Source organism: Anomaloglossus baeobatrachus, chromosome 2 (assembly GCF_048569485.1).
Source record: "Anomaloglossus baeobatrachus isolate aAnoBae1 chromosome 2, aAnoBae1.hap1, whole genome shotgun sequence".
Classification (NCBI taxonomy): domain Eukaryota; kingdom Metazoa; phylum Chordata; class Amphibia; order Anura; family Aromobatidae; genus Anomaloglossus; species Anomaloglossus baeobatrachus.
The window spans coordinates 521,804,877-521,818,215 of NC_134354.1; the positions used below are offsets into that span (position 1 = coordinate 521,804,877).

Below are 13,339 nucleotides of genomic sequence, written 5' to 3' on the forward strand. Positions count from 1 at the left end.
TGTTATACAAGCTGCACACTGACTACTTTACATTTTATCAAAGTGTCATATCTTCAGTGTTGTCCCATGAATAGATATAATAAAATATTTACAAAATGAGGAGTGTACTCACTTTTGTGGTATACTGAACATATTACACTGGGTGCAGACTTATTAGGCAAGTTGTATTTTAGCAGAGTTTTTTTTATTATTGATCAACAACTATGTTCTCAATCAACCCAAAAGACTCATAAATATCAAAGCTTAATATTTTTGGAAGTTGAAGTGGTTTTTTTTTAGATTTGGCTATCTTAGGAGGATATCTGTTTTTGCAGGTAACTATTACAGTGCAGACTTATTAGGCAACTTAATAAAAACCAAATATATTTCTATCTCACTTGTTTATTTTTAAAAGGTAAACCAATATAACTGCACAAAATTTAGAAATAAACATTTCTGACATGCAAAAACAAAACCCAAAAAAATGAGTGACCAATATAGCCATCTTTCTTTATGATGACACTCAACTGCCTACCATCCATTGATTCTGTCAGTTGCTTGATCTGTTTACGATCAACATTGCATGCAGCAGCCACCACAGCCTCACAGAAACTGTTACGAGAGGTGTACTGTTTTCCCTGCCTGTAGATCTTACATTTTAACGATACCAACTTCTTCCTGTACCACTGCTTGAAAAAGTTGTCTTCCAAAAACTGGAACTAGGTCTGGGAGTTGAGCTTTACTCCATCCTCAACCCAAAAAGGTCCCACAAGTTCATCTTTGATAATACCAGCCCATACCAGTACCCCACCTCTCCCTTGCTGGTGTCTGAGTCGGAGTGGAGCTCTCTGCCCTTTACTGATCAGCCTCTGGCCCATCCATCTGGTCCATCAAAAGTCCCTCTCATTTCATCAGTCCATAAAACCTTTGAAAAATCAGTCTTAAGATATTTCTTGGCCCAGTCTTGACATTTTATCTTATGTTTCTTGTTCAAAGGGGGTCATTTTTCAGCCTTCCTTACCTTGGCCATGTCCCTGAGTATCGCACACCTTGTGCTTTTTGATACTCCAGTAACGTTGCAGCTCTGAAATATGGCCAAACTGGTGGCAAATGGCATCTTGGCAGCTTCACGCTTGATTTTCCTCAATTCATGGGCAGTTATTTTGCGCCTTTTTTGGCCAACACGCTTCTTGCGACCCTGTTGGCTATTTGCTATGAAATGCTTGATTGTTCGGTGATCACGCTTCAAAAGTTTGGCAATTTCAAGACTGCTGCATCGCTCTGCAAGACATCTCACAATTTTGGACTTTTCAGAGCCCGCCAAATCTCTCTTCTAACCCATTTTGCCAAAGGAAAGGAAGTTGCCTAATAAGTATGCACCCCTTATATAGAGTGTTGATGTCATTACACCACGCCCCTCCTCATTACAGAAATGCACATCACCTGATTTACTTAATTGGTAGTTGGCTCTCAAGCCTATACAGCTTGGAGTAGGACAACATGTATAAAACATATCATGTGATCAAAGCACTCATTTGCCTAATAAGTCTGCACGCAGTGTATTTATTTTATTATTTCCTTTTACCATTATAAATGATCTGTAGATATATTAACTCACCATTATCAATTTTTTTCTCTAAATTTCAGACCTATTCAGGCCTTTTTTGTGTAACTGTGAACCCATATAAATGGCTTCCAGTCTATAAAACTGAAGTGGTTGCAGCCTATAAGGGCAAGAGACGTTCTGAAGCCCCTCCGCATATCTTTTCTATTGCTGACAATGCTTACCATGACATGTTGCGCAGTAAGTACCATTTTACCTTGCTACTTTGTAAGTCCTAGGCCATATCTTAAATTGGTAAATATTTGTAGGTGATTGAAAATTCTGTGTGATTTATAAGGAAGAATAACAATCTTCTAATCCAAATGTCAGACATCATGAATGACCAGGGTGGGCTCCATTATATGTCAAAGGTGTCGTTAGGGTGGCAATAGTGTCTGTCATACAATGGATTTAATACCGCTTAATGGTTTCCATTATGAAGCAAAACTTCGACAAATTGTTAATTTGTCTTTGCTTTTCTGCACAATAATAGAACCTATTTTTAGTAATCCATTACTCAAAAAGTAATGTAAGAGCGTGGCAAAGTAAATCTTAAATGATAATGTCCCTCAGTCATGACATAATCAGTCTTCCAACCCACCAATACAATAGAAAATTTCCCATCTCAGAATTTCACCACATTTGACCACTATTTACATAACTATGTAAGTATCGCTTATTCTTGTGAAAAGCCATGTTAGAACATACATTGCAAGAATGTTACATTTATATGTTGGGATTAAGTTGATATATAAAACCTATGCAGTTAATATGTCAATTACCCTACAGCATATATTGTATTTAATTATATACATTTTTTTGTCTTAGATCGGGAAAACCAGTCAATGCTGATCACGTGAGTAATCTATCTATCTATCTATCATCTATCTATTATGTATCTATCTTATCTATTATCTATCTAGCTATCCAAAAAGCAACTGAAAGCACCACACCAAAATATTGTACAAAAATTAATTTCTTTATTTATAGCCCCATTGTGTTGACATTTTGGTTACCAACTGTGTACCTTTTTCAAGGTGTTTGTCTTGAAAATGGTTCAATTTGTAACCGAAATGTTATCGCAATGAGCCTGTAAATTTAAAAAAAAACAAAGATTTTTGTACACTATGTTGGTGTGCTGCTTCCAGTTGATTTTTTAGGCATCGAACTGCCTGGACCGGCCGCCGACACTCCTGACAGGAGCGGGTCAGCTGCACAGAAATACATGAAGCTAATACGCCCCTGTCAGGAGAGCCAGCAGATGATCTGGGTGATAAGATCCTCACGCTAGTCACACACAAGTTTGACTCCAGCCTTATCAGGATGGTTTGGTATGTACCATGTAGACTTTGCACCCTTATGGATTCCAGGAGCTGCTCTATTTTCCTGTGTATGTACCAGTATCTATCTATCTATCTTATATATCCCATGTCTCTAATTGTTAATAATACAAAATTTACAGGTGTATATACAGTACAGACCAAAGGTTTGGACACACCTTCTCATTCAAAGAGTTTTCTTTATTTTCTCTGAAAAATGTAGATTCACATTGAAGGCATCAAAACTATGAATTAACACATGTGGAATGAAATACTTAACAAAAAAGAGAAACAACTGAAAATATGTCTTATATTCTAGGTTCTTCAAAGTAGCCACCTTTTGCTTTGATTACTGCTTTGCACACTCTTGGCATTCTGTTATTGGGCTTCAAGAGGTAGTCACCGGAAATGGTTTTCACTTCACAGGTGTGCCCTGTCAGGTTTAATAAGTGGGATTTCTTGCCTTATTAATGGGGTTGGGACCATCAGTTGTGTTGTGCAGAAGTCTGGTGGATATACAGCTGATAGTCCTACTGAATAGACTGTTAGAATTTGTATTATGGCACGAAAAAAGCAGCTAAGTAAAGAAAAATGAGTGGCCATCATTACTTTAAGAAAAGAAGGTCAGTCAGTCAGAAAAATTGAGAAAACTTTGAAGGTGTCTCCAAGTGCAGTGGCAAAAACCATCAAACGCTACAAAGAAACTGGCTCACATGAGAACTGCCCCAGGAAAGGAAGACCAAGAGTCAGCTCTGCTGCAGAGGATAAGACACATCTCTAGAACAACTGTTAAGAGGAGACTTTGTGCAGCAAGCCTTCATGGTAAAATAGCTGCTAGGAAACCACTGCTAAGGACAGGCAACAAGCAGGAGACACATTTTTGGGCTAAAGAACACAAGGAATGGATATTAGACCAGTGGAAATCTGTGCTTTGGTCTGATGAGTCCAAATTTGAGATCTTTGGATCCAACCACCATGTCTTTGTGCGATGCAGAAAAGGTGAATGGATGGACTCTACATGCCTGGTTCCCACCGTGAAGCATGGAGGAGGAGGAGGTGTGATGGTGTGGGGGTGCTTTGCTGGTGACACTGTTGGGGATTTATTCAAAATTGAAAACATACTGAACAAGCATCTTGTAGCGGCATGCTATTCCATCCGGTTTGTCTTTAGTTGGACCATCATTTATTTTTCAACAGGACAATGACCCCATACACACCTCCAGGCTGTGTAGGGGCTATTTGACTAAGAAGGAGAGTGATGGGGTGCCACGCCAGATGACCTGGCCTCCACAGTCACCAGACCTGAACCCAATCGAGATGGTTTGGAGTGAGCTGGACCGCAGAGTGAAGCCAAAAGGGCCAACAAGTACTAAGCATCTCTGGGAACTCCTTCAAGACTGTTGGAAGACCATTTCTGGTGACTATCTCTTGAAGCTCATCAAGAGAACGCCAAGAGTGTGCAAAGCAGTAATCAAAGCAAAAGGTGGCTACTTTGAAGAACCTAGAATATAAGACATATTTTCAGTTGTTTCCCACTTTTTTGTTAAGTATTTAATTCCACATGTGTTAATTCATAGTATTGATGCCTTCAATGTGAATCTACAATTTTCAGTCATGAAAATAAAGAAAACTCTTTGAATGAGAAAGTATGTCCAAACTTTTGGTCTGTACTGTACACATAACGCAGGCATAGGGAAAACAATTACGCTGTACTTATGACATAATCATAGCACTGTCTTTGCGTTCTCTGCATGTATTTATGTTATGGTTTTTGCCACTTTCTTCTCATCTGTATTTTAGTGGAGAATCTGGTGCTGGCAAGACTGTTAACACGAAACGTGTAATTCAGTACTTTGCCACAGTAGCTGCAATTGGTGACATTTCTGGTAAAAAGAATGTAAGTGTTGGTTTACCTATTGTTATTTCATGTCTGCTAGTCATCAGTTTATAGAATACTGAATAGCAAGTGGTTCTTTTGTAATGCAGAATTAACCCCAGTCTTTACTGTTTGTTATACTGTATGGTTATCATCCTTGCACTTAACAAATGTTTATATATCAAGTAAGATTCATAAAAAAAACAACAAAAAAAACAAACGACATTTTCTCTGGGGTCAAAGATTTTATCAATTTTAATTAGGAAGCACAACAATTGTGTAACATGGCGCTGTTGGTAGCCATGAGCGAATTAGTAGTTTCTTGCGTCCTGGGGCATGTTACACGAAAGAATGGGTCTTGGCAGGATGTGTGGACTTGTGTTATGTGAGCATTATGGCCATGCTGGCTGGCTAATGGAGCTTGCTTCAGCCAAACAGAACTAAAGGGGGCTTTACACGCAGCGATATCGCTGTCGTTTGTGTGTCACGGGCAAATCGCTGCCCGTGGCGCACAAAATCGTTAGGAGCCGTCACACGGACTTACCTGCCTAGCGACATCACTGTTGCCGGCGAACCGCCTCCTTTCTAAGGTCACTAAGCGGCCGCCAAATAGAAGCGGAGGGGCGGAGATGAGCGGCCGTAACATCCCGCCCACCTCCTTCCTTCCACATTGCGAGCGGCCACAGGTAAGCTGTAGTCCGTCGTTCCTGAGGTGTCACACGTAGCGATGTGTGCTGCCGCAGGAACGACGAACAATCTCTGCCCTGCAACAATCAACGATTTTTAGAAAATGAACGACGTGTCAACGATCAACGATAAGGTGAGTTTTTTTGATCGTTAACGACCGTTCGTTAGTGTCACACGCAACGACGTCGCTAACGATGCCGGATGTACGTCACAGAATCCGTGACCACGGCGATATATCGTTAGATACCTCATTGCGTGTAACGGGGCCTTAAATGTTGTACAGCTCAGTGAGTAAGACCACCAGTTCCTTATAAACAGTGTTTTACTGAATAACAACTTGAAGACAACTATGTACAGTAGTTAGCGGCCACATAACTTTTCATACGTTACTTCTTTAACACAGAGCATCTCTACACAGAGCGTCTTTTCTTCTTCAACTTCACTAAGTCCTGCCTCCACCAGTCTTGCTTCCTTCATCACAGCGCAGCTAAGTACAGCAGTCTAGTTAGTGAAAGTCATATCTTCAATAAATGGTTCCACTTTCTATCTTCCTCTTAAAAGAACTGATTTGCCAATATAGCCAAACGTAGCTTCTAGCTTGCTGATACTTAGGGAAATCCTGCCTAAGGCACCCACTTCGTCTAACAATCTCTGTTCCATCCTGACCTGCTATGTCTCTGAGTTGTAAACTTGGGGCCGTACTGCTAGGTGTCCAATCCCAGGACTCATCCCCTGTTGATCACTCTGTCATCCATCAGCTTTCTCTTTCTCTGGATCACCTATCTCCTACCTTGATCGCTTTTCACGTATAGGACACTGACGTCATGTGCTCTGCATACTAATCAGACCTTAGGTCCATCACTACTGCACGCTGGGCCCTATCTGCATTTCTGACAGGAAACCATCACAGTCCCTTCACCTTAGCCCCTCTCACTCTAGGCTAGTCCCAAACATTAACTCCATTCTACCTTACTGTCAAACAAAATACACTTCAATACAAATAACGAATATCACAGTTCACATTATACATTACAATAACACTGATGTCTTCAAGAGGGAACATGGGCAGTAATCCATCTTCTAACATTTGTACACAGTAATCCATATGCACCAACCACTGTGAGGTGGCGCTTAGTCCTCACAGCTCTGTTTTACTCAATATGCCATTGTATGGTGACTTCATAAGATACCATATCCTTTTCTTAGATGCATTGCTTCCTCATTTTGACATGACATAGAATGTAGCACAATTGTTTTTTGTCACAGATCCATACAGAGAAAAAAATCTTTGTATGTCTGTATCAAAAGGAAAAAGAGGCATAAGATGAATCCATACCAGGATACGTGTGCTTTGTTATAGATTTGGACAACTTGGTTCAGTTATATGACCCTGTATATAACCCCCAGGATGTTTCAAGATCACAAATGTTGAATATTAATTCTTTGTATATAGCACAAAGTTTACCTTTTATTTTGGTAAGAAAAAACAAAAAGCCAGCACCAAATGTGCACTTCAGCACTAAACATTCCAAACTGTACTTATTATAAAAATTTTGAGATTTTTGGCAAAAAATTGCAATTTCGTGAGCTGCTGCTAAGAGCAGTTCTACTAGTCATATGTGAGGCCGTATGGCACATTTTATAAAAATATTTTAGTGTAGGACTGCCTCAAATGAGATTTGCCGTGACGTGGCGAGGCAGCTCAAGAAATTGCAATTTTTTGCCAAAAATCTCAAAATTTTTATAATAAGTACAGTTTGGAATGTTTAGTGCTGAAGTGCACATTTGGTGCTGGCTTTTTGTTTTTTCTTTTATTTTGGTAAGTCTGTTTTCCAAGAATGGTATAAATCAAATATTATCTCTGTTATAAGTTTGCTTATGTCTATTGTAAGCTTAAATAGGTTGTCTTGGTACCTAATATTGATGACGTATCCCTAGACATAGGACATCAATACAAAGTCAGGGACCTGATACTCAGCACCACCATCAACTGGCTGTCATTAAGATCAGCCGCCGGTGCTGAATGTAAACACTGAAAAAACTTAGCAGTGCCACTGCTTTAAATTTGTGCCAGACGCTGCTGGGAACAGGTGATGTGCAGTGTGCTACTTGGAGCTGTGTGATCGGACCTGTTCTGTTCAGCTTTGTTCAATGTTAACATCAAACATCTAACCCCTGCCAATACTAATAACCGTTGATCAGTGGGCATACCGGGTGTCAGACCTCCACTAGTCTCATATTGATGACCTATTCTATAGAAAGGTCATCAATATTAGATGCCCATACAGCCCCTTTAACTTAATATAATTCAGTATGCGAGTACAAGTATTCTTCTATTACAGACATATGATCAGAAACATTGTGTATTGATTGGATTTGAACTAAACAAAATCTTTATTTTTTTTATTACAGCAACCAGCAACAAAGACCGGGGTAGGTAGAAAAGTTTAACTTAAAAAACTAACAGATTTGATTTCTAAAAACTATAAGCTTTACATATTCATACCATATGTTATACTGATAGATTTAAATTTCTGAAAACTACAGGTTTTACATTTACATTCACACTTTTAAGAGCTACTTTTTAGCAATTACATTTCCACTGGGGATGATGCACACAATCATATTTCATTTGGCTCAATTTGAGAGCTAGATATGTAAATTCTTAGCTTGACATACACTACTCACAGAAATTTAGGAACATTTCGCTTTCGGGTAGAATTTATTGAAAACGTAAGAAGTTCACTCTACAGTGTTATTTTATCATGAAAGTAGGGAAGTTAAGTATCAGCATGCAATGGGGATTTCCTCATCTCAAACAATTTATTAAAACTAAAGCGATTAACAGTGGTGGGTATGCGTCAAAAAAATCTAAATGTCTCAGTAACTTGTCATGTAGCCTTGATCATCAATTACAACTTTACAACAACGTTTCATGCATTTCACACATCGAGCTATTGTGTGTTGAGGCATTTCACTCTTCCTGAAGGGCGGCCCTCAGGTTATTGAGATTCTGGGGTACAGACAGGGCCGTATTTGCCACTAGGCACCCGTGGTCCGGTGCCTAGGGCAGCACGTTGCGGGGGGGCGGCACTTTCTGGCAGCAAAAAAAAAAAAAAAAAAAAAAATTTTATAATTTTTTTTTTTTTTTTTTTTTTTTTACATCCCCGCCCCCCCGCCCCTCCCTCCGTTGCACTTCGCTGTGTTCTCGAGGGGGGGGGTGAGAGGGAGGAAAGGCGCACCTCTGTCTCTTGATAGTGAGCTGATTAACCCCGGAAGTTCCAGCGCCTGCACTTCCGGGTCAGAGGCGCGCGGGCGCGCCAATCAGCTCACTGCCCAGTGCCCCGTGCTGCAGCGTCCAATGCTACAGACGACACACGCCGCGGAGGAGGACGCGACTGGAGCCGGAGCCAGCCAGAAGAGGATAATCAGCAGAGCAGGGCAGCAGGCACCGGAGCAGGTATGCATAAGGCAGAGCCTAGAATGTATGGGCACCTTACAGGTTAGTTGATGATCGTTGCGATGCCTCTTTTTGGCTGGGAAAAGAGAGAGGCTGGGGGGAGGCTGGGAAAAGAGAGAGGCTGGGGGGAGGCTGGGAAGAGAGAGAGGCTGAGGCTGGGGGGGGAGGCTGGGAAGAGAGAGAGGCTGAGGATGGGGGGAGAGAGAGGGGGAGGCTGGGAGGAGAGAGAGGCTGAGGCTGGGGGGGAGGCTGGGAGGAGAGAGAGGCTGAGGCTGGGGGGGAGGCTGGGAGGAGAGAGAGGCTGAGGCTGGGGGGGAGGCTGGGGGGAGAGAGAGGCTGGGGGGGAGGCTGGGGGAGAGAGAGGCTGGGGGAGAGAGAGGCTGGGGGGAGAGAGAGGCTGGGGGAGAGAGGCTGGGGGGGAGGCTGGGGGGAGAGAGAGGCTGGGGGGGAGGCTGGGGGGAGAGAGAGGCTGGGGGGAGAGAGAGGCTGGGGGGGAGGCTGGGGGGAGAGAGAGGCTGGGGGGAGAGAGAGGCTGGGGGGGGAGGCTGGGGGGAGAGAGGCTGGGGGGAGGCTGGGGGGAGAGAGAGGCTGGGGCTGGGAAGAGAGAGAGAGGCTGAGGCTGGGGGAGAGAGAGGCTGGGGGGAGAGAGAGGCTGGGGGGAGAGAGAGGCTGGGGGGGAGGCTGGGGGGAGAGAGAGGCTGGGGGGGAGGCTGGGAAGAGAGAGAGAGGCTGAGGCTGGGGGGAGAGAGAGGCTGGGGGGAGAGAGAGGCTGGGGGGGAGGCTGGGGGGAGAGAGAGGCTGGGGGGGAGGCTGGGAAGAGAGAGAGAGGCTGAGGCTGGGGGGAGAGAGAGGCTGGGGGGAGAGAGAGGCTGGGGGGAGAGAGAGGCTGGGGGGGAGGCTGGGGGGAGAGAGAGGCTGGGGGGGAGGCTGGGAAGAGAGAGAGAGGCTGAGGCTGGGGGGAGAGAGAGGGGGAGGCTGGGGGGAGAGAGAGGCTGGGGGGAGGCTGGGAAGAGAGAGAGAGGCTGAGGCTGGGGGGAGAGAGAGGGGGAGGCTGGGGGGAGAGAGAGGCTGGGGGGGAGGCTGGGAAGAGAGAGAGAGGCTGAGGCTGGGGGGAGAGAGAGGGGGAGGCTGGGGGGGAGAGAGAGGCTGGGGGGGAGGCTGGGGGGAGAGAGAGGCTGGGGGGGAGGCTGGGGGGAGAGAGAGGCTGGGGGGGAGGCTGGGAAGAGAGAGAGGCTGAGGCTGGGGGGAGAGAGAGGGGGAGGCTGGGAGGAGAGAGAGGCTGAGGCTGGGGGGGAGGCTGGGAGGAGAGAGAGGCTGAGGCTGGGGGGGAGGCTGGGGGGAGAGAGAGGCTGAGGCTGGGGGGGAGGCTGGGGGGAGAGAGAGGCTGGGAGAGAGAGGCTGGGGGGAGAGAGAGGCTGGGGGGAGAGAGAGGCTGGGGGGAGAGAGAGGCTGGGGGAGAGAGGCTGGGGGGGAGGCTGGGGGAGACGGAGGCTGGGGGGGAGGCTGGGGGGGAGGCTGGGGGGAGAGAGAGGCTGGGGGGAGAGAGAGGCTGGGGGGAGAGAGAGGCTGGGGGGAGAGAGAGGCTGGGGGGAGGCTGGGGGGAGAGAGAGGCTGGGGGGAGGCTGGGGGGAGAGAGAGGCTGGGGGGGGAGGCTGGGGGGGAGGCTGGGGGGAGAGAGAGGCTGGGGGGAGAGAGAGGCTGGGGGGGGAGGCTGGGGGGAGAGAGAGGCTGGGGGGAGGCTGGGGGGGAGGCTGGGGGGAGAGAGAGGCTGGGGGGAGAGAGAGGCTGGGGGGAGAGAGAGGCTGGGGGGGGAGGCTGGGGGGAGAGAGGCTGGGGGGAGGCTGGGGGGAGAGAGAGGCTGGGGCTGGGAAGAGAGAGAGAGGCTGAGGCTGGGGGGAGAGAGAGGCTGGGGGGAGAGAGAGGCTGGGGGGAGAGAGAGGCTGGGGGGGAGGCTGGGAGGAGAGAGAGGCTGGGGGGGAGGCTGGGAAGAGAGAGAGAGGCTGAGGCTGGGGGGAGAGAGAGGGGGAGGCTGGGGGGAGAGAGAGGCTGGGGGGGAGGCTGGGGGGAGAGAGAGGCTGGGGGGGAGGCTGGGGGGAGAGAGAGGCTGGGGGGAGAGAGAGGCTGAGGCTGGGGGGAGAGAGAGGCTGAGGCTGGGGGGGGAGGCTGGGGGGAGAGAGAGGCTGAGGCTGGGGGGGAGGCTGGGGGGAGAGAGAGGCTGAGGCTGGGGGGAGAGAGAGGCTGGGGGGGGAGGCTGGGGGGAGAGAGAGGCTGAGGCTGGGGGGGAGGCTGGGGGGAGAGAGAGGCTGAGGCTGGGGGGAGAGAGAGGCTGGGGGGGGAGGCTGGGGGGAGAGAGAGGCTGAGGCTGGGGGGGAGGCTGAGGGGAGAGAGAGGCTGAGGCTGGGGGGGAGGCTGGGGGGAGAGAGAGGCTGAGGCTGGGGGGGAAAGGCTGGGGGGAGAGAGAGGCTGAGGCTGGGGGGGGGAGGCTGGGGGGAGAGAGAGGCTGAGGCTGGGGGGGAGGCTGGGGGAAGAGAGAGGCTGAGGCTGGAGGGGAGGCTGGGGGGAGAGAGAGGCTGAGGCTGGAGGGGAGGCTGGGGGGAGAGAGAGGCTGAGGCTGGAGGGGAGGCTGGGGGGAGAGAGAGGCTGAGGCTGGAGGGGAGGCTGGGGGGAGAGAGAGGCTGAGGCTGGAAGGGAGGCTGGGGGGAGAGAGAGGCTGAGGCTGGGGGGGAGGCTGGGGGGAGAGAGAGGCTGAGGCTGGGGGGGAGAGAGGCTGATGCTGGGGGAGAGAGGCTGAGGCTGGGGGAGGCTGGGGGGATAGAGGCTGATGCTGGGGGAGAGGCTGCTGCTGAAGGCGGGGGAGAGAGGCTGCTGCTGGGGAATGGGAGAGAGGGGCCAATGCTACAGACAGAGGACAAGGGTTGAGGGATAGTGCAATGACAAAATCGATGGGTGGAGTGTGGGGACTCAGAATAAGAGGGGGGCAGCATTGGGAGCTCATTATGGAGAAGGGGCAGCATGTGTGGGCTCAGTATGGAGTGGAGCAATGTAGGGGAGTCAATATCAAGAGTGGGGTAGTGTGTGTGTGGGGGGGGGTCTCAGCATAAGCGCTAGTGTGGTGGTCTTAGTATGATGAATGGGGCAGCATGGAGGTGTCATTATGGAAAAGAGTAAGGCAGCATTAGGAGCTCATGGAGAGGGGCAGCATGCATGGGACACTGTGAGGAGGGGGCAGCATGCATGGGACATTGTGAGGAGGGGGCAGCATGCATGGGACATTGTGAGGAGGGGGCAGCATGCATGGGACATTGTGAGGAGGGGGGCAGCATGCATGGGACCCTGTGAGGAGGGGGCAGCATGCATGGGACCCTGTGAGGAGGGGGCAGCATGCATGGGACCCTGTGAGGAGGGGGCAGCATGCATGGGACCCTGTGAGGAGGGGGCAGCATGCATGGGACCCTGTGAGGAGGGGGCAGCATGCATGGGACCCTGTGAGGAGGGGGCAGCATGCATGGGACCCTGTGAGGAGGGGCAGCATGCATGGGACCCTGTGAGGAGGGGGCAGCATGCATGTGACACTGTGAGGAGGGGGCAGCATGCATGGGACACTGTGAGGAGGGGGCAGCATGCATGGGACATTGTGAGGAGGGGGCAGCATGCATGGGACCCTGTGAGGAGGGGGCAGCATGCATGGGACACTGTGAGGAGGGGGCAGCATGCATGGGACATTGTGAGGAGGGATCAGCATGCATGGGACATTGTGAGGAGGGGCAGCATGCATGGGACACTGTGAGGAGGGGCAGCATGCATGGGACACTGTGAGGAGGGGCAGCATGCATGGGACATTGTGAGGAGGGGCAGCATGCATGGGACACTGTGAGGAGGGGCAGCATGCATGGGACACTGTGAGGAGGGGCAGCATGCATGGGACATTGTGAGGAGGGGCAGCATGCATGGGACACTGTGAGGAGGGGCAGCATGCATGGGACATTGTGAGGAGGGGCAGCATGCATGGGACATTGTGAGGAGGGGGCAGCATGCATGGGACATTGTGAGGAGGGGGCAGCATGCATGGGACATTGTGTGGAGGGATCAGCATGCATGGGACATTGTGAGGAGGGGCAGCATGCATGGGACACTGTGAGGAGGGGGCAGCATGCATGGGATATTGTGAGGAGGGGGCAGCATGCATGGGACATTGTGAGGAGGGGGCAGCATGCATGGGATATTGTGAGGAGGGGGCAGCATGATGTGAGGACAGTACAGATCATATTTCATAATTGAGGAAGGTGTGGTGGGTATAATTTATAAGGGAGGGCAGTGTGTAGTTTATTAGGGGCAGTGTGACAGTCGCAGTATATAAGTGGGGACGGTGTGGTGGGAATATTTTATACTCATGCTATGTTTTGATGTGCCTGTGG

General features: G+C 48.9%; 1 protein-coding gene across 1 annotated transcript in view; it reads left to right on the top strand.

Annotated features, from left to right (window-relative positions):
* The window catches only part of MYH15 (myosin heavy chain 15), a 102,524-nt gene that overhangs the window by 13,279 nt on the left and 75,906 nt on the right, over positions 1 to 13,339 (top strand). Inside the window, exons 4-7 of the mRNA XM_075336574.1 lie at positions 1,627 to 1,783; positions 2,411 to 2,438; positions 4,702 to 4,798; positions 7,877 to 7,897. Coding sequence (XP_075192689.1) covers positions 1,627 to 1,783; positions 2,411 to 2,438; positions 4,702 to 4,798; positions 7,877 to 7,897 — 303 coding nt within the window. The remainder of the gene's footprint in view (positions 1 to 1,626; positions 1,784 to 2,410; positions 2,439 to 4,701; positions 4,799 to 7,876; positions 7,898 to 13,339) is intronic.